This window comes from Macaca nemestrina, chromosome 12 (genome assembly GCF_043159975.1).
Source record: "Macaca nemestrina isolate mMacNem1 chromosome 12, mMacNem.hap1, whole genome shotgun sequence".
Lineage (NCBI taxonomy): Eukaryota > Metazoa > Chordata > Mammalia > Primates > Cercopithecidae > Macaca > Macaca nemestrina.
The window spans coordinates 111597397-111620090 of NC_092136.1; the positions used below are offsets into that span (position 1 = coordinate 111597397).

Here is a 22694-nt window from a genome sequence, read left to right on the forward strand (position 1 = left end):
GCCCTGGGGATGTTCAGGAAAACAAAGAGCGTTTGACGTTCTTGGTAGAAAAGTCTCTGCATTGTTTTCTTCCCTAGAGTATGGGAGTTGTTCTTTACGTCCTTGTCTGTGGAGCTCTGCCCTTTGATGGACCGACTCTTCCAATTTTGAGACAGAGGGTTCTGGAAGGAAGATTCCGGATTCCGTATTTCATGTCAGAAGGTAACAAGCTTTTCATCTTACTTATGGTGTTTTACAGTGTTAGTGCTCCAAGTGAAAGGCCTAGGTAAAAGCTTCTTTTTTTTCCAAGAGTTTGGGTGCCAAATGAAGTGACTGAGCTATAGGTTAAAAGCTCTAGAAAGAAGCAAACTCCTTTATGTAGGTGAGACAGGTTCCAGCCTTCTACTTGTAACTGAACACACAGCATTTCCCAGATTAACAGCAGCATATCTTCTCATTCATTCTGGGTCTATAAATGTCCCAGGTTTATTTTAGATTTAACGAAGCCCTTTGTAGATACAGACTCAAAACCATTTTACTCCAATATGTAATGGATTTTATAAAATTAAAAATTTTTAATTAAAAAGCCAACTGGCAAAATTCTGCTAAATTCAGATGAGATGCCATAATCCCTGCCTGTCGTGTATTGAACTGTTACCTAGACAGCAGTTAAGTTTACCCCTTAGTTTCATTTTGGTAAAATTATTCTTAACTTTTTTCTTTCTACTAACAGTAGAAATAATACTCTTTGTAGTTAAGAGCATGGACTGTGAAGCCAGACTACCATACTGCCTGATTTTAATCCTGAGTCCACCGGTTACTGGCCATATGACTTTCACAAGTTTTTTCTCCTCTCTCTCTGCTTCAATTTCCCCATCTATGAAATGGAAATAGCAATAGCTCCTACCCCACGGGTGTTGTAAGGTTTAATTAAATTAATCTGTCAATCAGGTATGGTGGTTTATACCTGTAATTCCAGTGGTTTGGGAGGCCAAGGCAGGAGGATCTGTTAAGGCCAGGAGTTGGAGACCAGCCTGGACAATATTGCAAGACCCTGTCTCTACAAAAAAAAAAAAAAAAAAAAAATTTCAATTAGCCTGTTGTGGTGGCATGCACCTGTAGTCCTAGCTACTCAGGAAGCTGAGGCAGGAGGATTGCTTGCAGTGAGCTGTGATTGCATTACTGCACTCCATCCTGGGCACCCTGACCAAGAATGAGACCCTGTCTCCAATAATAATAATAATAGTTAATAAGCATAATCTATGTAAAGCACTTAGCACAGCGCCTGGCATATAGTGACAGGAGGTTAGCTTATGTGTGAGTGAAGAGCATCATGTCAGCTCAGAGAATATGCTAGTGCTCAAAGTTGCAGCAGTGCAGTTTTCTTGGTGTAGTCAGAAGTAAGTAATATTTTACATACACTTTTCTCGCTACAGTGATATGGAGGAGAGCAGCAGCCCATTGGAGAGCTCTTTGCCTTGCTTACATAGCCTTAGTATATCAGCATTAGATATGACTGAGAATCGATTTACTGTCTGCTTGTTCTAGGAATGAGGCTTATTTATTTTCTTTAGTGGAAATCAAAGTCTGTTTCTAGATATTTTCAGTTGCGAAATTCAGTAGAAAGTTTCATTTAGCCCAGAATCTGATAGACCTACACCCTCCTGTTTTTCTTAGGTATTTGTTCACCACGTTAACTTGACAAATATAAGTAGCCTGCATGTATTCATTTATTCATTTGACCTTCCATTTTCCAGTAGAGGATACAAAGATTAACACCCTTGTACAAAGTCACGAGTCAAGCAAATAACCCTGAAGTGCAAAGTGGTTTATGTGACTTTTGTAACATTGTGTTTTCTATAGATTGCGAGCACCTTATTCGAAGGATGTTGGTCCTAGACCCATCCAAACGGCTAACCATAGCTCAAATCAGGGAGCATAAATGGATGCTCATAGAAGTTCCTGTTCAGAGACCTGTTCTGTATCCACAAGAGCAAGAAAATGAGCCATCCATCGGGGAGTTTAATGAGCAGGTTCTGCGACTGATGCACAGCCTTGGAATAGATCAGCAGAAAACCATTGAGGTAAAGTGATCAGAGATTTGACTAAAGGTATTTCAGGGTTCTACTGCACTTAGCTACTTGAACTTTCATACTCACACCTGTCATCCTGGTCTTTTAGCACATGTATCCCCAGCGCCTAGGCGTACTGTTCAGTGTTCCCTATTGATGACATCAGACTCTATTTATATTTACTTTTATTCAGCATCTTAAATTCCTTTCTTTGCCCCATCTGCCAAAACATTCGAGAGGAGGCATTTATAAAAGAGTCAGAAAAGGCAAAGATGGAAGCTTAACAAATACAAGGTAGAAAGTTGCTTCCAAGATGAAACATGAAGTTTTACATAGGTATTTAACTAGTTTGTATGGAACATAAATGTGCAGCTAGGCAAAGGGCCAAGCAGGAAACAAGAAGGGTAGGTATCAGGTTTAAGAAAGCCGGGGAATTTAGATTGTGAACTGGAGAAACTAAGAAGGCAAAAACAGGTGGGCTCCTGATTTGGAAGTATTTAGGGGTCATAGAACTGTGAAGGGTCATGAACCTGGAAAATTCCTCTTGGCTTTTATTTCTGTCCTCAAATAGTTAGCATACTCATAGGATATACATATTTCTAATACTTCTACAATAGTAAAAAAGCAAACAGTGCTCTTGAGGAAGAAACATAACAAGAATATCAAATGCCGCCTTGTTTGCTGTGAAAGACCAAGGCTCCATGCTGTACTGCCTTTCCCCTGCCACGTAGCCATAAGTGAAACCAAACTGACTCTCCTGCTTTGCTCACTGTGCGCTCAGGGATGTTTTTCTGTACTTGTCCCTGAAGTGCATCCAGAGCGGTAGCTGGGCGTGCAATTCCACTGACCTGTGATTTTTGCTGAGACGGCTCTGCATCCCGGTGCCCTGCACAGCACCCATGCCGACTGTCAGGTGGAATTAGAAGCCAAAGGAGCAGTTGTTTCCCTGTTCCCTCAGTATCTGGGAAAGCTGGCAGGCTGGAGATGTGAACATTTGGGAAGCAACTTTATTTTCAAGGTTTTAAGAGGGTGGGACTGCAAAAACAAGAGGAAAATATTACCTAAGAACGGAGACATAGTGTCTCTCAATTTAGCATCCAGATGCCATTCTCCAGCCCAAAATAATCATCAGAAAGTTCTCCACATACTTTAACCATTCACTTCAAGGTTTTCAATGGTTCAGATTTGTGTTGAAGCCATGGAATTAGAGCCTCGGGCTCAGGTTGCTAACTGACCTTACACCGCCGTTACAGCTATGAGATGGGGCCATGTGGCAGCATTGGGGAATGTCTACATGAGATAATGATGGCATTTTCTCTGACTGGAGAAAAATAAATGGATCTTGTTCATGTAAAAGGGCTGGTCAACCCATTTAAAGGGATCATCATTTATATAATTAATACTAGGCCGGGCACGGTGGCTCAAGCCTGTAATCCCAGCACTTTGGGAGGCCAAGACGGGCGGATCACGAGGTCAGGAGATCGAGACCATACTGGCTAACCCGGTGAAACCCCGTCTCTACTAAAAAAAATACAAAAAATTAGCCGGGCGTAGTGGTGGGCGCCTGTAGTCCCAGCTACTCAGGAGGCTGAGGCAGGAGAATGGCGAGAACCCGGGAGGCGGAGCTTGCAGTGAGCTGAGATCCGGCCACTGCACTCCAGCCTGGGCAACAGAGCAAGACTCCGTCTCAAAAAAAAAAAAAAAAATTAATACTAGAGACTTGAAGTTTTCTGCCTTCCAGTCTTAATTTTGGAGCAGCTTTCATCTTGAGACACACTTTGTTTTTCACTCTGTTTTTAACAGCACACGTTTCTTTCCGCTTATTTTTAGGCATGTATAGATCATTGCATTGGTCTTTACGGCTCTTTGCCTTTACCACTTGTTTTTTCTTTCAGTCTTTGCAGAACAAGAGCTATAACCACTTTGCTGCCATTTATTTCTTGTTGGTGGAGCGCCTGAAATCACATAGGAGCAGTTTCCCAGTGGAGCAGAGACTTGACGGCCGCCAGCGTCGGCCTAGCACCATTGCTGAGCAAACAGTTGCCAAGGTAATGCCCCCTTAGCTGAGTGCATGTGCCTGTTCACATGTTCGACAGATTTTTCATATTATACACAGGGTTAGGATTTCACCCTCTACACTCTGTTTTTCTGTAGAGTTTCTGCCTGCCATTCACTAGATTCTCAAATGTTTTAGCACTTTCTCATTTTTAAGGGTTAACTTTATTTCAAGCAGTTTTTTAAAAGAGGTGTTTCTCTTTTTCATCATTCACAATGTTGAGAATTACTGTCACTAGCTTTCACATTCAATTCCATATAACAAATTTTTATTACAGATTTACCATGTGCAAGCTTCTATTCTTAGGCACTGTTGGGGGTAGGATATATAAACTACAGTCATTGCCCTCAGAGACATCACACTATAGAAGTGAAATAAGACAAGATCGTAAACAACCATCATTCACAATAGGGAAAGATGAGTGCTGTAGCAGAGCCAGGGACAGGGGAGAGAGGGGCACAACTGAACAGGGGAAACAGCGTGTAAGACACATCTTCACAGATGGGGAGGACTTGAGTGGTGAGCTGAAGCATTATTGTGAAGAGTTTTGAATGCCAAGGTAAAGAGTTTACTTACAATTCAGTAAGCAACAAGGACCTACTGAAGGCCGCTAAGCTGAAAAGTGATATAATTCTATCCATGCTTTAGGCTAATTAATCTGGTAGCATTGTGAAGGATGTGTCAGGAAGAGAAAAGAAGAAATTTGGAGAGAGCAGTTAGGAGAGTGTTACAGTAGAGACGAGAAATACCGAAGGCTTAAATATGGCACTGTTGGAAGCAGAAAAGAAGGGGCAAGTATAAGAACCATTTCAGAGGTAGACTCTGTATGAAGTTAGCAATGGTTCAGAGATGCAGCTCAGCGTGGTGGTTAGAAGCACCTGGAGCAAATCCCAAATTCTACCACTTCCTGCTATGTGACATTTTAAGTTTCTTAAGTCATTTTGTGCCTTGGTTTCCCAAGTGTGTAATGGGGATAATAATAGAATGCTATGACAATTAAATTAGTTAATATCTGTGAAATAGCTAATGTTTGTGAAATACTATCTGCCTGGCACATAGTAAGTGCTATGTAAATGCTTGTTATATAAAGTAATAAATAAATATTGGGGAGGAAGGGACAACATGACTTAGAGATGACTCTGTTCTTGAGCCAGAGCCTGAGAAAATAGGGGTAGCATTAACTCAGTTGCTCATGAGGAAGATGTGGATCTTGATCCGAGGAGAGAGGCTGGGGCTAGAAATTTGGGAATCGTCCATGTAGAGGTTGAGATGAATGGTTGGTTAGTATGCTCCATTGACTTTCCTGTCCACTTCTGTGAGTAACTGCCTTTATTCAAAATAAAAATAAAGGCAGAAGAGTTTTGACTTTGTATTTCTTTGGCAGTTTTACAAAATTTACAGGATTATAATAAAATTTTGCACTGGCATCTGCAGAGTATGTTTTAAAAAAGGAAATTAAATCTTCTTGATTTTAGTAGGTAAGTGGTGTATTTTGTTATACATACTTTATATATAAAATAAGAGTATTGGCTGGGCGCGGTGGCTCACGCCTGTAATCCCAGCACTTTGGGAGGCCAAGGCGGGTGGATCACAAGGTCAGGAGATCAAGACCATCCTGGCCAACATGGTGAAACCCCGTCTCTACTAAAAATCTAAAAATTAGCCAGGCGTGGCAGCGCGCACTTGTAGTCCCAGCTACTCAGGAGGCTGAGGCAGGAGAATCACTAGAACCTGGGAGGCAGAGGCTGCAGTGAGCCGAGATCCCGCCACTGCACTCCAGCCTGGGTGACAGAGTGAGACTCTGTCTCAAAAAAAAAAAAAAAAAAAAAAATGTGAGTATTGATAACAGATGTGAGTAAAATAATGTATCAATATAGTTCCAGATACTTGAGTTAGAGTATCATTGAGCACTTGGAAATCTTCTAAGTTGAATGGTGTTGCTTTCAAGACAGAAAGAAGGAGATAAAATGAAAAACACTTAAGATGTAGTGGAACCCCTTCCTTCTTGCAAATGCCACTAGACAAAAGGATAGGAAGCTGGAAAGCCCCCAGGCCCAGCAGGCTTTCCCTGCCAAGTCTCTTTATTCTTCTTAAACATTACGCAAGTGAGGGAGTGGTGAGGGGTTATATAAACAGTTGTTCCTGAGCACGTGCATATGTTATTGTACACGATATCCTTTCATGTCTAGACTATGAGCAAATTCCCCGGCATATCTCAAATTATATTTAATTTGGCTTAGGGTTCAGATGCATAACATGGCTTCTTATGTTCAATAATTTTTTAATTACCAAGTACTCTGTGTCCTTTATGCATTGACCCAAGTCTCAATGGAACCTACTTAGTGTAACTAAAATGCTTCTACTTCAAATGGAGTCTTCAGTGCTTATTCACATGCTTGCCTGAGAGCCTTCTGGATGCTGAGCAACAGGCCCCTCCTCTCAGAGATTTCACATTTTGAGTTTTAGTGTTGAACTTGTTAAAAAATAGATTTCTGTTTTTATGGATATAAATGTGCCTAAAGTTTTAGTAAAGCCTTCTCACTTTAATTCCTTGATGTTCTAATTTTTTTTAAAGAAGTGGCAAATCACTTGTTTCTTGATATAGCAGCAAGAAATTGAGGAAACATGATCCAGTCAATACAAAGATAACGTGAGCCGTGGAATCATGCAGACCTCAGGTTCCACACCAAGCTGAGTGACTTCAGGCGAGTCAGCGTCTCTGAGCTCCTGTGCCCTTAAATACAGAATGGGAACAGCAATACATACTTCATTAGATTGCTACCAAGATACAATTGGTTAACCTGTACCAGAAGTTTTGTTCAACCAATAGAGCACTTACATGCCAGGCACAGTCCTAGCCACTGTGGCTTCAGAAGTACCCTGGAAACAGTCGCTCCCCTTAAGAAGTTCATAGCCTAGTTACAAAATACCCATTATGGCCTTGCACGGTTGCTTACGCCCATAATCCCAGCGCTTTGGGAGGCTAAGGCGGGCAGTTCGCTTGAGCCCAGGCGTTTGAGACCAGCCTGGGCAACATGGTGAAACGCCATCTCTACTAAAAATACAAAAATTAGCCGGTTATGGTGGTGCATGCCTATAATCCCAGCTATGCGGGAGACTGAGGCAGGAAAATCGCTTGAACCCAAGAGACAGAGGTTGCAGTGAGCCGAGATCACACCACTGCATTCCAGTCTGGGCGACACAGTGAGGCTCTGTCCCAAAAAGTAAAACATAAAAAAAAATAAAGTACCCATTATTATTATTTAGACAACAGTGGGATTCCCATCTTAGATTTGGAGTGCTTATGTCTGCTGTATAACATGCAGGAAGTATTAGATCTAACTGAGTTCAGACTATTTAGAAAAAATATGTCATGTCTTTGTCTCATACATTCTAACCACTAGTTTTGGTGGGGTTTTAGGGGAGGTTTTGTTTTTGAGATGGGGTCTTGCTGTGTCACCAAGGCCAGAGCACAGTGGCAATCACAGCTCACTTTAGCCTCAACCTCCTGGGCTCAGGCGATCCTCCCACCTCAGCTTCCCAAGCAGCTGGAACCACAAGTGCATGCCACCACGCCCAGCTAATTATTTTTTTTATCTTTTGTAGAGATAGGGTCTTGCTATGTTGCCTAGGCTGGTCTCAAATTCCTGGGCTCAAGTAATCCTCCTACCGTGGCCTCCCAGAGTGTTGGGATTGCAGGACCTGATGAAGGTCACACAATTAGTGAGCCACCACACCTGGCCTAACCACTAGTTTTTAAGAGTCCTTCCACTGCAAGTTTCCATCAGCTGTAAACAAACAAGAGTAAAACAATCACCTCCAATTCTTTAATTACTGTTTAGAGGTTGCCCTTCACAACAGGTTGTGCCTGTTTACTAGGGCTGCCATAACAAAATACCGCAGACCTAGTGGCTTCAACAACGGAAATTATTTTCTCACAGTCCGGGAGGCTGGAAATCAGGATGAGGGTGCCATGAGGGTTGCTATCTGGTGAGGCCTGTCTTCTTGGCTTGTAGCTGGCTGTCTTTTCACTGACTCCTTTTCTCTGCGCAAGTGTGGAGAGAAAGATCTCTGGTGTCTCTCCCTCCTCTTAATAAGGACACCTGCTGTGTGGGCTCAGGGCCCCACCCTTTGGACCTCATTTAACCTTAGTTACCTTCTTCAAGGCCCTGTCTCCAGATATCAGTGGCTCAACTTGTGAATTTTGGCAGGACACAATTCAGGTCATAACAAATACTTGCCTATTGGAATAGTAACGAGTTTCTCATAGGGAAGAATATTATTTTCATTTTAATGGTTCTGGAAAGCACAAAGTCCAAAGAAGAGATTAAAAGCAATAAACATGTGGTCTAAAGAGTGATCACAATTGGTTGGGCATAATCATTGAGTATTGACACTCCTAAAGAATATCTTGATAATATCTGCTTCTTGCATTATTAATTGACCATCTATTTATTTAATATTTGCTAATCAACTGTGCAATGCTGCGCATGCTGTTTGTATATTTATACCCTCTGTTGTTCCAAAAAGACTCCTTTAGTCCCCTCAGTGATCATAAGACTCCTAAAACCCACCATATTTCCTAGGAAGTGATTGTCACAACAAAAAGCGTTATTCCTTGATGCTATCTGTTATTCCTCTAACCGAGTCCACAGTCAGTTGTAGTAGTCCAGGTTGGATGTGAATGCTGTCAAGGACAATGTGCTACGCTTGGTCTGGCACAGCACCGTCTGGCCATTTAAAGCGTCCAAGCTAGTGGGAGTCAGGGACGGAGCAGCGTGTCATAGTTAGCGCATGGGCATCTCATTTCCATACGGCACCCTCGGTCATGCTTCGCCCTAATAATTTAGACTACCTTCATAGAGAAGGAGCAGTCTACTAAAGCTGGGAAGTAGAAATCAATTCTTCAGTTTTATCCTTTGATTGAAAGGCTGATGATGGGGGTAAGAAGAATGTAGCAAATACACTTTAGTGGGGAGTGTAAATTTTACATAGTGACTAGATAAAAATTTTACATAGTAGCTAGATAATTTAAGTGCCTGATTTTGAAAGGAAAACGTTGTTTAACCTCAGAAGTAGCACAGAATATAAGCTTGAGGAGTGACAATACAAGGAAAGCTATCTCTTTATCACACTCTGAATCGTGTGCAGTTGTGTATTTGTTTGTTTTGGGGCATCCAGAACATTCTGACACTTTGCTAATGCTACTTTATTCTTTATCTTATACAGTATAGCCAATGATATTAATATTGGAATATACCAAATATAAAGTATGTCGAAAATATATTCAGAGTATATTCAAATATAAAGTATATTTCTAACATACACCCCCATCCTTGAAAATCGTCAATCCGAGATTCTAACTGGGAACCGTTAGTATTTGAGAACGAGACTGCATTCATTTTACAGTCTAATTCTTACATTCTTGTGATCATTCGGAGGCTTTAGGAAGAAGGGGAAAGGAGGAATTAATGTTACTGAGTTAAGGACATTGCATGTTACCTTTTAGAGTCCTGACTTCACTGAGAAGTTGGCATTGTGCTCTCACAGTTGAAGAAGGTAAGTTTCAGAGAAATTAGGAAACTTGATTAAGGTCATACAATTTGTAGGTAATGGAGCCAGGAATCAAACTCAGGTCTTGGGAGAGGAGAAGCTACAATCTCATACCATTTGTCCCTTTGATTTGTCTGAATTTAAAATTCACCATCCTATAGCCCTTGAAATAACTATAGCCGGAAAAATATAGGCCATCCTTCTGCCTTTCATAGTCTAGTATGATGATTGTTTTCTCAGATGTGGTGCAGTGACTGTTATATTTAAAACACATCTAATAAATTATTCTGGTAGTTTTGAAGGGATGGTGATGAAAGGATCATTCAGCAGCTTCATCTTTAAAATCAATCTTTGCCAATTGTCATAAGGAAAGATTCTCTTTTAAATGATTTTTTTTCCTTTTTTTTTCTTTTCTTTTTTTTTTTTTGAGACAGAGTCTCGCTCTGTTGCCCAGGCTGGAGTGCAGTGGCATGATCTCGGCTCACTGCAAGCTCCGCCTCCCGGGTTCACGCCATTCTCCTGCCTCAGCCTCCTGAGTAGCTGGGACTACAGGCATCCACCACCATGCCCGGCTAATTTTTTTTTTTTTTTTTTTTTGTATTTTTAGTAGAGATGGGGTTTCACCGTGTTAGCCAGGATGGTCTCAATCTCCTGACCTCATGATCCGCCTGCCTCAGCCTCCCAAAGTGCTGGGATTACAGGCATGGGCCACTGCGCCCGGCCTTAAATGATTTTTTAAAAGAAGCATTTGTAATGCTTGTTTCCCTAGAGTAGTTAACAAAGGAGACATGAGAACAGACTTCAAACCATCAGGAGCTTTCTATAGTGGGTTGACTTCAAAAACATAGCTTGCAGTAAACGCCTCTCCTTCCACTGGGCCAGCAGGCTGAGTCCAGGCTGTGCATCTCCTTAAAGGAAGGAAGATGTTCCTGTCACCCCACGTGACTGCTGCTTCTCTTTCTTCCTCTTCGCATACACCCTTACCAATAAATACATACCATCTCACCTACACCAAAAAGGTGGGTAGGGCAGACAGAGACATAGCACTGACTCCAGCGTCCCTTGTGTTGTAGTTACTTGTGGGTGTGTATATATCTGTCCCTGGTTTAATTTTGAGCTCCTAGGATTTTTCTATTCTTTATCTGTCTGGTAAGTATTATATTTAAAGAAAGCGATAAATATGTTTGTTGAATTGAAACGAGGAACATTCTTGATTCCTCACAAAAGCTAGCTTTCTTGTCACCTGTGTGAAAGTCAAGCATCCCCTCATGAGGCAGAACTGAAATTCTGTACGACCTCTTTCAGAGGAACTGATTGCTGAGTCTGCTTCAGACCACTGCCTGCACCATATGCATATTTCACCAAGTCTTTCTGGAGTTTCCAATAAATAAATATTCAGTCTTTAATTGCCACAGGAAGAATTATTTTATTCTTAGAACTTTGTGTATTTATAGAGAAGGTATTCATGTTCCCAAACTGTCTGTTCTTGCCATATTTACAGGCACAGACTGTAGGGCTCCCAGTGACCATGCATTCACCGAACATGAGGCTGCTGCGATCTGCCCTCCTGCCCCAGGCATCCAACGTGGAGGCCTTTTCATTTCCGGCATCTGGCTGTCAGGCAGAAGCTGCATTCATGGAAGAAGAGTGTGTGGACACTCCAAAGGTACGGCTGTGTTTGAGAGTCTCGGAACTGGCAGTGTGGCCAGAGATTTCAGTTTGGTCCACAAGTGTTTTACTTTGGCTTTATTGAACGTTATCATTTCCTTAAGTCACTCAGGAGTGATGCTTTTGTGGAGAAAAACCTAAGAACAGTGTCCAGGCTCAACTCTTGTCAGTGTTTATCATTGTGACCATTATGACCATTACGTAATTTGTCAGACCTCATGGACTTCTGAAAAGTCCTCCTCATCTTTCTCCCTCCTTCACTAATTCCTTCTCTCTTCAAGTTTCCAGATCTCTCACAAGTGTTTGGGAGTATTTTTGATTTGATTTTTTTTTCCCCCTAACAAATTAATGCTAAAAACAAAAAAATTAACTTTCATGCCAAATTGGGCTGTATTTGATTGCTATTGCCGCTCTTCTGCATAGGGTACCTCAGGTACAGAACGATGGGCCATCTTTTGTGATCAGTTATACATGTTGTTTTGTCTAATTTGGAAATGTTTAAAAGTTAGTGTGCTGGGCCAGGCGTGGCAGCTCAAGCCTATAATCCCAGCACTTTGGGAGGCCGAGGCGGGCAGATTGCCGGAGCTCCGGAGTTCCAGACCACCTTGGGCAACATGGTGAAACTCCATCTCTACTAAAATACAAAAAATTAGCCAGACGTGGTGGCACACACCTGTAATCCAAGCTACTCAGGAGGCTGAGGCACTAGAATGGCTTGAGCCCAGGAGGCCGAGGTTGCAGTGAGTAAGCCGAGATCGCAGCACCACACTCCAGCCTGGGTGACAGAGTGAGACTCCATCTCAAAAACTTAATTAATTAATAAAAATAAAAGTTAGTGTGCAGAATGAAGTTGGCATTTAGGATACGGAAGATGACAGCTTTTCTCATTCATGGATGTTTCTTTAACTTCCAGTGTGTATTATATGTACTTAGCATAAGCAATGTACAGAAGATCATAATAATGGGTAGGAGAGTGTCATAGATAACATAGGTCTTGGAGCATGTTCAAAATAGACCTCCTCTTATTGTGAACTTGGGCCACATAACAGAACTCTTTGAACCTCAGTTTTCTCTTGTATAAAATGAGAACACCAACTTTATGAGACTGTTATGATGATTAATTGAGATAATGTGTGTGAGGTTTGGGACAGATTATAGATAATAAATATTGGTTTCCTGTATTTTTTTTTTTTTTTTTTTTTTTGACGTGGAGTCTTGCTCTGTGCCCCAGGCTGGAGTGCAGTGGCGCGATCTCGGCTCACTGCAAGCTCCGCTCCCCCGGGTTCACGCCATTCTCCTGCCTCAGCCTCCCGAGTAGCTGGGACTACAGGCACCCGCCACCTCGCCCGGCTAATTTTCTTGTATTTTTAGTAGAGACGGGGTTTCACCGTGTTAGCCAGGATGGTCTCGATCTCCTGACCTCATGATCCGCCCGTCTCGGCCTCCCAAAGTGCTGGGATTACAGGCTTGAGCCACCGCGCCCGGCCAGGTTTCCTGTATTTTTAGCCTCTTTAGGTAATAAAAAGATGAGTGAGACATGAACTCTGTCTCTCAGAGTTCACTATAGTCTAGCAGAAGAAACATTATACATACTAAAAGATGGCGTGCCAGGTACTGAGTAAATTGATAAAAGATAAAATATGGGCCAGGCGTGGTGGCTTACGCCTGTAACCTCAGCACTTTGGGAGGCCGAGGCGGACGGATCATGAGGTCAGGAATTCAAGACCAGCGTGGCCAACATGGCGAAACTCCATCTCTACTAAAAATACAAAAATTAGCTGGGTGAGGTTGCGGGCACCTGTAATCCTAGCTACACAGGAGGCTGAGGCAAAATAATTGCTTGAACCCAGGAGGTGGAGGTTGCAGTGAGCCAAGATTATGCCATTGCATGCCAGCCCAGGTGACAGTGCTAGACTGTACCTCAAAAAAAATAATAAAATAAAAAGATAAAATATGATCGGTCCCTTAAGGAAGTATAAATCAGAACGAGACTAGAAAGAGGCAGGGGGAGTTGCTTTTAGCTGTTTGATCAGGAAGGTCCAGTTTAATGATCAGAATTGGGGATCGAGAGGCGGGTAGACCCCAGACAGGTGGCTGGAAACCGGGGGTGGGGGGTGATGTCTACAGTGGAGGCAAGACTGGAAAAAGCAAGTACTAGGGAAGCCTAAGTCCATCTCCGTAGAGAGGGGTTCAGATGGTCTGAGGAAAAGGGCACGTGCAGGGAAGCGTGTGAAATAAAGATGGAGGAGGTTAGCGTTGAATGGCAAGCCAAGAAATTTAGATGTTTCCCCTAAGCGAGTGCTTTCAATATGGGGATAGGTTTTGGTATCAGTTGAAACAACTGAAGGCACAATTGTTCGGGGAGTAGGAAACCGCTGAAGATATTTGAGCGAGGAAGCTCTGGGATCCGTGTTGCACATCAGAAAGTTAGCCTGCATATCGCTGTGTGCCCCGGTGCAGGGGAGAAACGTGACCAGGAAGACAGGTTAGAGCCCGTGTCCAGGAGGGAGGCGATGATAGTGACCATGAACCTGGAGGGGAGGAGACGGTAGAAATGAGACGATGCAGATAAAATTGATAGAATATTAAGGTCTAGGGAGAAGACCAAACCAATAACAAGATTTTGAGCCTAGATGGAGGGTGACAGCTGTTTTCAGAAATGGGGAACTAAAGGCAGGGCAGATTCAAGAAGGCTGACCATGAGTTCAGACAAGCGTAACCCACAGCAGGCAGCTCAGTGCAAGGCTGCCACAAACCGGTGTTGAGCTGAGTTGCTGACCAAAAGGATTTAGTGTCTGGGCCCCTGAGGACGAGTCCACTGCCTGGGCGCAGTCTTTCTTCTCTGCCTGTGGTTGCTACTATAGACCCACTCAGAAATTTAGACATCAATTAAGGCAGCATCATTCATTTATTGTAAAGATGTAATTCCCTCAAAAGAATTAAAATGCAGTTGACTCAAGGCTTGTGTGTGAGGGCATCAGGCCTAAAACACAGCTCGGGCACTGATTGCTGTATTATGTAGGGCAAGCTATTTTTAAAGCTTGTGATTGTTACTGTAACCAGGAAACAGGCAGGAAATGAATGATTTTGCAGAAGATACAGACAGGAGCTAGATGGTATATTCGCATTTGTAGGAAGAGCAGTGCCACGCTGGAGCTGGCCACCCACACTGACAATGCCACGGTGGCACTCAGCCAGGCCATAGACATGCTCCAGTCTTCTTTGTGGACCATTTTATTTATGTCAGTGAAAATGTCCCTCTTCCCTCCCTAGGACCTCTTTCTTGGGGCCCATAAGTAAGTGCACACACACACAGAAAAACTATCAGAGACACGGTTCCCTTTTTATTGAGACTGCCTTGTGTGAATTTACTGTAACACCCATTTGTTGTTTTCTGATTGATGCTTCATAGCTGCGTGTATTGATACTTGCATTTCTCCTCTCAACTGGGGACAGTTATTGCGCATCTCAAAGAGACTTCAGCTCTCCTTCCCTCCCAGAAATCTTCAGTGCTTAAAACTGTCAGTAAAATCCCTTAGGGAGTCTGAATGGAAACTTTGATTTGCAGCTTCAAAAAAATACTGCCTTTCTGAGATAGTCGCCCAACTCTAGATAAGCATGGTTGGATCAGGTGCTCCAAACAGGAACTGAGATCCACAGGTGACATGGGGGCCATATGGGAGGGCAGATGCATAAACCCTGCAGAATAAATCTCCTTTGAGTATCTCTTTTTAATAAGGAATTTTTTATACATACATATACACATACACTTGAGTCATTTTTAGCTTTTTTTTTTTTTTTTTGAGATGGAGTATCACTCTTGTCAACCAGGCTGGAGTGCAGTAGCGCGATCTCATCTTACTGCAACCTCCACCCCCCGGGTTCAAGCGATTCTCTTGCCTCAGACTCCCGAGTAACTGGGACTACAGGCGCCCACCACCACGCCCAGCTAAGTTTTGTACTTTTAGTAGAGATGGGGTTTTGCCATGTTGGCCAAGCTGGTCTCGAACTGACCTCAGGTGACCCGCCCACTTGGCCTTCCAAAGTACTGGGATTACAGGCATGAGCCACCACGCCCAGCCCATTTTTAGCATTTTTATTTGAAATGTAATAAAAGGATTTTCCGAATTACCCCCTTCATAGCTGGATAGCAGAAGGAAACTGTGAGGGTAAACCCTGAAAATGCAGATATAGTGGAAGTGTTTCGTGTCTACTTACATTTTTAATAACTTTTTTTATGACAAAGGTAATACATACAAGTTCTGAAAAGGATATACATCTGGCCAGGTGCAGTGGCTCACGCCTGTAATCCCAGCACTTTGGGAGGCTGGGTGGATCACCTGAGGTCAAGAGTTTAAGAAAAGCCTGGCCAACATGGCAAAACCCCAGCTCTACTAAAAATACAAAAATTAACCAGGCATGGTGGTGCATACCTGTAGTCCCAGCTACTCAGGAGGCTGAGGCAGGAGAATCGCTTAAACCCGCGAGTTGGAGGTTGCAGTGAGCCGAGATTGCACCACTGCACTCCAGCCTCGGTGACAGAGTGAGACTGTCTCACCAGAAAAAGAGAAAAGAAAAAGAAAAATCAAATCAATGAAAAATCAAGTCATTGTTTTCTAGCTGTCCCAGGATAAAATTGAACTCAGCAAATATTTTGTAATAAAAGACATAATTCCTCTTGTAGTCTAGATGAGAAAATAAATGTATAAACTGACAATTTAAGTAAAACCATAAATTCAGGGGTACTGCCAGGTGTTTTGTGTGGCTCGGTAAAAATATTAAGGATAAAAAAAAGAACCTGCATGAAAAGAAACACTGAACAGACAACCCACAGAATGAGAGAACATTTTTGCAATCTGTCCATCTGACAAAGGTCTAATATCCAGTCTATAAGGAACTTAAACAAATTTACAAGAAAAAAAACCATTAAAAAGTGGGCAAAGGACAAGAACAGACACTTCTGAAAAGAAGACACTCATGCAGCCAGCAAACATATGAAAAAAAGCTCAGCATCACTGATCATTAGAGAAATGCAAATCAAACCCACAATGAGATACTATCTCATGCCAGTCAGAATGGCAATTATTAAAAAGTTAGGAACAACAGATACTGACCTGGTTGCGGAGAGAAAGGACCACTTTTACACTGTTGGTGGGGGTGTAAATTAGTTCAGCCATTGTGGAAGACAATGTGGCGATTCCTCAAGGATCTAGAAGCAGAAATACCATTTGACCCAGCAATCCCATTACTGGGTATATACCTAAAGGATTATAAATCATTCTATTATAAAGATACATGCACGAGTCTGTTCGTTGCAGCACTATTCACAACAGCAAAGACACGGAATTAACCCAAATACCCATCAGTGATAGACTGGATAAAGAAAATGTGGTACATGTACACCAATACTACGCAGCCATAGAAAGGGTTGAGAACATGTCCTTTGCAGGAATGGAGCTGGAAGCCATTATCCTCAGCTGAACAGAAAACCAAACACCACATGTTCTCACTTATAAGTAGGAGTAGAATGGACACATGAGGGGAACAACACACACTGGGGTCTATTGGGGGGTAGGGAGAGGGAGAGCATCAGGAAGAATAGCTGATGCATGCGGGGCTTAATACCTAGGTGATGGGTTGATAGGTGCAGCAAACCACCATGGCACACGCTTACCATGTAACAAACCTGCACATCCTGCACATGGACCCTGGAACTTAAAAATTGAAGAAAAAAAAAAGAGCCTACTTGTATGGCTTATCCTATAAGAAATGTCTTTTGACGGCAGCCGTAAGTATAAGGATGCTCAATAGATAATTACTTAATGATCTTCTTTTCTCTGTTGCCTTATTCATTTCTAAACCATTCTTGGCTAGTTTTAGAAAATTGTATTAGTAGAGAGTTAAGGAGCTTAGAGGTATGAATATAAGTTCTCAAACAGCTATTCTTTCTTGCAAGGAAACTATTAAGTTTAGTCAGAAAGGAAAGTTTATCTGGGGAAGGACCAAGGAGAGAGTAAGAGTTGCTGGCCAGGTTTCAGAGTTTTGCTTTCTGTTGCCATGGGGAAGGTTGGCCAATGTGGAAAGGAAGCATTTGCCACTCTTCCTCTTAAATGACCACTCATCACTTTAAAACCCTGTAATGCATTAGCCACCTTACCCGAGTGAGGGCTACAGCCCAGAATGGATTTTATGGAATAACCTTCCCCTCCCTGCAACAAACAAAGATCTGAGTCACCCGAGTCTCCTTCTCCAAATAAAGGGCCTCGCCGCGCCTTCAGATTGGCTGCCGTAAGAGGAAAGTTTCCTGTGTGTCTGGCAAAGGGAAACCCCACGCCACCTCTCACATACATGAGCTTCTCCTGCTTCCAAAGGAAACAGCAGCTCTACCCAGTGTTTTCCAGGTGAAAGTACTGCTCAGAACGAAGCGTCTTATTACTGGCTGTTCCTGAGCAGCTATTCATAGGAGAAAATAGATTGATTTCCACGGGGGAATAGTTAAGGTAATGAGGTAAATAATTACCTCCTCACAGGGGCCTTTCCAGCCAGAACTTGCAACCACAAACCCCCCCACTCCCACCCTGCCGCCGGTGTGCTTTTCTGCCTGCCATTGGGCGGTTTGCGTGGCAACTGCATGGGAAGGGCCAGTGCTTGCAGGGAGCTGTGCCGCGCTCATCCCTGTGGGATAGGAACCATCCATAACGTATATGTTGCTGCAGGAGACAGAATTCAGTGCCCTGGGGCTTATTAGCCTTTGCTGGAATTTTGGGCCAGTGAGCCATTTGTTGTTCTACAATGGAAGGCTTTGGCTGTCTGCCATTTGAATTTTTTTCAATCCTTTTTGTGGTATCAGTCTGTCTATATAGAATTCTTACTTTCCATTCCTCAGGCACAGAGAACCAATTAAAGACTAGAACAAACGGGCAGGTACTTAAATTATGAACATAAAAGTCTTCCTAAAACCTTCCAGTATGTTTGTGGTTGAAAAGGTGACTACCCCCCCCCTTTGTTTTTTTTTTTTAGCAGTGAGCCATGCAGTTTAAAAAAAAAAAAAAAAACTCATCTTCCCCCTCTTCATTTCCCTTATTTAAAAAAAAAATAACCGGTAGGCCTCAAACTAATATACCCCTGTTCTTCTGGAAACCACTAAAAAAGTTTTTTATTGGCCGGGCGCGGTGGCTCAAGCCTGTAATCCCAGCACTTTGGGAGGCCGAGACGGGCGGATCACGAGGTCAGGAGATCGAGACCATCCTGGCTGACACTGTGAAACCCCGTCTCTACTAAAAACTACAAAAAACTAGCCGGGCGAGGTGGCGGGCGCCTGTAGTCCCAGCTACTCGGGAGGCTGAGGCAGGAGAATGGCGTGAACCCGGGAGGCGGAGCTTGCAGTGAGCTGAGATCCGGCCACTGCACTTCAGCCTGGGTGGCAGAGCGAGACTCCGTCTCAAAAAAAAAAAAAAAAAAAAAAAAAAGTTTTTTATTTTAATAATGATGACTCAGAGAAACCTGGGCAGCAGTGCCAGTTCAGGTCATCACGGGCTTCTGTCTCTCTCTGAGTCCTGCAGTTGACTTGCCTTCACTTCTAATCTATGTGTGTTGTCATTCATAATAAATATGTGCATGTTTAAATATTTTACTTAATTTCTAGTTTTCCACAAGTCTTGACATGTTTTCCTTTGTGGATTTTTCTGTCTCAGCAGTGCAGAAACTGAGTTTCCTCTCTCCCCTGGCATTTAGGTCAATGGCTGTCTGCTTGACCCTGTGCCTCCTGTCCTGGTGCGGAAGGGATGCCAGTCACTGCCCAGCAACATGATGGAGACCTCCATTGACGAAGGGCTGGAGACAGAAGGAGAGGCTGAGGAAGACCCCGCTCATGCCTTTGAGGCATTTCAGTCCACACGCAGCGGGCAGAGACGGCACACTCTGTCAGAAGTGACCAATCAACTGGTCGTGATGCCTGGAGCAGGTACGGTAGAGGAGCGACATTAGCTTAAGTCTTCATGGCATCATCTCATACTCCAATCGCCAACAAGTGGTCATGATGCCAGCCAACTCCTAAAATTGAATCGATAGCTTATTCCTTTATGGAGCAGATTCAGCAGGCATCGCAGATATAGCCTGGCAGCAGCTATCAAAGGTGAATTGAAATGTCTCAGAGTTGGCTCCCGTAGTCCCCAGGATTCATCTGGGTGCCACATGATTCATCAGGGACTCTGGCTCTTTTGGAGTGGCTGTGATCTTACAGATGCCACTTCTGGAGTGTTTTCCCCACTAAACTTGAAGATGACTAAATTGGCCAGTAAAAAGTAAACCTCTGAAAAGATGTTTTGATTGGAGATTAAGGACATGGTAGCTGTCAAGTCTCAAGCTGGTTATGCTTTGTACCCTATGTTCCAAGAAGATGCTATTGCTGTTGGTTTTATCTGTTCTGTTTTCTCTTAAAGGGAAAATTTTCTCCATGAATGATAGCCCCTCCCTTGACAGTGTGGACTCGGAATATGATATGGGGTCTGTTCAGAGGGACCTGAACTTTCTGGAGGACAACCCATCCCTTAAGGACATCATGTTAGCCAATCAGCCCTCACCCCGCATGACATCTCCCTTCATAAGCCTGAGACCTACCAACCCAGCCATGCAGGCTCTGAGCTCCCAGAAACGAGAGGTCCACAACAGGTCTCCAGTGAGCTTCAGAGAGGGCCGCAGAGCATCGGATACCTCCCTCACCCAGGGTGAGCGCTTCCTCCTCTGCCTTTTGAAACTCGCATCATAGGAGGGCGGTTTCTTGCCATGTGGTCACCGAAAGGCCTCGTATTTTAGTTAAACTGTGTGGTCTTGGTGCTTTCTTTCAGGAATTGTAGCATTTAGACAACATCTTCAGAATCTGGCTAGAACCAAAGGAATTCTAGAGTTGAACAAAGTGCAGTTGCTGTATGAACAAATAGGACCAGAGGCGGACCCTAACCTGGCGCCGGCGGCTCCTCAGCTCCAGGACCTTACTAGCAGCTGCCCTCAGGTGGGTACCTTGGGCCCTTCCCTCAGTGACTGTGTGAGTTGGTCCTGAAGATGGTCATTTTCACTTAGAGGATTTCCTCCAGTCCTGGAGCAAACAGGTTCTTTGGGAAAACCCACAGCTTCTTTGCCTTGTTGCTGCCACCTGCCACTGATGGGTTCAACCCATCCACACTGCTTCCAAGTGATCAATACCAGATGGAGCCCTGGAGACTGTTAAGCTGTTTTTGGCTCACAGGGCAGAGAATAGATGAGTGACCTCTTAACAGTCACCCTTGAACTCCCCTTCCTCCACCACACATGCACAAATGAAGAATAATGAACTGCACCCAAATGAGAAGCTTCTCACCACTACTTTTGATGTGGTATCACTTTAGTAAATATTACAAGTAGATTATTTCTACTAAAAATACAATAAATACTGCTACTTATCCGATTTTTTTTTTTGAGCCTATTTTCAGTGCACCCAAGAGGATTATAGTTGAAGGCCCACGTGAAGGCCATGGCCTCCTGGCGACACCCAGAGCCTTTGCTCTAGTACTGACTAGGTAGTTGTTAACTAGAGATAATACATACATAAATGTTCTAAAGAGTAAGGAGCCCTCAGCCTACTGGGTCCGTAAAAGCTTTGCGTATTAGTAAGTCTTAATGGAGTTGGAATTCCTTTTGGACATTTGCAAAGGTGCTTCAGCTAAGAACTGAATTGTTTTTCCCCATGGGGAATTGGTGAAAATTGTTTCCACCCCCTTGCTCCTCAGGAGGAAGTTTCTCCACCGCAGGAAAGCGTCTCCACTCTCCCTGCCAGCGTGCATCCCCAGCTGTCCCCACGGCAGAGCCTGGAGACCCAGTACCTGCAGCACAGGCTCCAGGTGGGTCCTTCTTGCGAGTCCACCTCACTCTGCTCATCCGGACTGTGTCCTTCTGCAAAGCAGAAACGTGTTTTGCCTGGCATTTATTTAGGGTAGCCGCTTGATTCCTTATAGGCAAGTAGCTTTGGCTCTGTCCTTGCAGTTTCTAGAAAGGTGTTCAGTTTCAGCCTTATGCTCTGTGTTGGTGGTGGGAAAGGCTTTGTCCTCAGGCCCCACAAAAGGATATGTCACTGAGGGGCAGGAATGGGAGACCTGGCTTCTTTCTTTCTAACTATACTCCTCTTAATGAGTAATAAATAAAATGAAAATCTTAAGTCTGCAGAATGTCTACATGGACTTTCCATGTTGGTGCATAAAAATCTTAAAAAGTGATGAAGCACCGATCCCGTAAAGGACGACTCATTCATTCAGCGGTGGAGATCTAACTCCACCTTTCTCATTACTTCTTAACGTCCATGAGCTCACAGTCCTAGTGGACTTTGGGAAATGGAGTGGAAAACGGAAGTAGGTGAGGTCAGAGATGGGCCAGGCCTGCTGGCCCGATGCTCTTTCAGGGTCTCCGGGAGCAAATGTCAGTCCCTTCAACCCATGTGGATTCTGTAGGATACAGTTGGATTCATCCTGCAGGCAGACGCACATCTGATGACTGCATCCTAGCACATTGTCATGCTCGTGTTGTTTTTCTGCTCTTCCAGAAGCCCAGCCTTCTGTCAAAGGCACAGAACACCTGTCAGCTTTATTGCAAAGAACCACCGCGGAGCCTTGAGCAGCAGCTGCAGGAACACAGGTGAGAAGGGGGCTTTGGCCAAAGAAGTTGCTTCCTTTCTGGAAGCCTTGAGAACACTGCATGTGTTATCCTTTCCCTCTCACGTTCACCATTACTAGGAAAATAGGTTTTCTGCATGTGCCACAGGCCCTCTGAGCATGATTACTAAGAGGATATCTCAGTATCCATGGAGGATGGTCCTGTCAGGCACTGGCAGCCCTACGGCGTACTTTGTTTTCCTTTTCTTCTAGCGTTTCCTCTTTTGGGTATGACTAGCTCCAAGCTTTCACAGTCGGTTGCCCAAAGCATGAAGGTGGGGTAGGCGGCACAGGAGCCTTCCGTCCTCCCTTACTAGCATGTGTGCCCACTGGCCTCACTAGTAGAAACAGCTTGGCCAAGGTAGAGCTACCTTATTCAATCCATCAACTGCAGACACCTGCAGAGGCCAAGGTGTGACTCTCTCCTCTTCTAGCCTCTTCATAAGGGAAATATCCTCTCATTGTATAAAGAGGAAAACTCGGAGTTAGAGAAAATGCATTCCTGCTCACGTTAGCACTGAAGGATCATCAGAACTGGGGGGCAAAAAATGAGATTAGGTTGAAGAGAACCCAACACAATCGGTCCCCAGTCCCACTTGTTTTTGCTGACATGAGAAAGAGAGACTCAAGTAGAGGACTGAAGCTACTGACTGGTATTGCATTTACATTAAAATTGCCATCACTTGA

The 22694-nt window shown here is 43.6% G+C and overlaps 2 protein-coding genes across 4 annotated transcripts in view; one reads left to right on the forward strand and one right to left on the reverse strand.

Annotated features, from left to right (window-relative positions):
• The window catches only part of LOC105493623 (salt inducible kinase 2), a 122141-nt gene that overhangs the window by 97414 nt on the left and 2033 nt on the right, over positions 1-22694 (forward strand). For both annotated transcript variants that reach the window (XM_011761423.3, XM_011761424.3), the window contains 9 exons: positions 78-201; positions 1843-2063; positions 3947-4099; positions 11162-11326; positions 19063-19291; positions 19770-20054; positions 20175-20338; positions 21093-21203; positions 21899-21990. In XM_011761423.3, coding sequence (XP_011759725.1) covers positions 78-201; positions 1843-2063; positions 3947-4099; positions 11162-11326; positions 19063-19291; positions 19770-20054; positions 20175-20338; positions 21093-21203; positions 21899-21990 — 1544 coding nt within the window. The remainder of the gene's footprint in view (positions 1-77; positions 202-1842; positions 2064-3946; positions 4100-11161; positions 11327-19062; positions 19292-19769; positions 20055-20174; positions 20339-21092; positions 21204-21898; positions 21991-22694) is intronic.
• LOC105493624 (protein phosphatase 2 scaffold subunit Abeta) overlaps positions 13354-22694 on the reverse strand; it is a 52819-nt gene continuing 43478 nt past the window's right edge. The window contains exons 16-17 of one of the 2 annotated variants that reach the window (XR_011611240.1): positions 16443-16537; positions 13354-13859 (exon numbers count right to left, since the gene is read on the reverse strand). Coding sequence is in view for 1 of the 2 variants with exons in the window: in XM_011761426.2 (XP_011759728.2) it covers positions 16493-16537 (45 nt within the window). In the remaining variant the exon portion in view is untranslated. Of the gene's footprint in view, positions 13860-16423; positions 16538-22694 lie in introns of those variants that run through there. The other variant, XM_011761426.2, reaches the window with a different exon arrangement.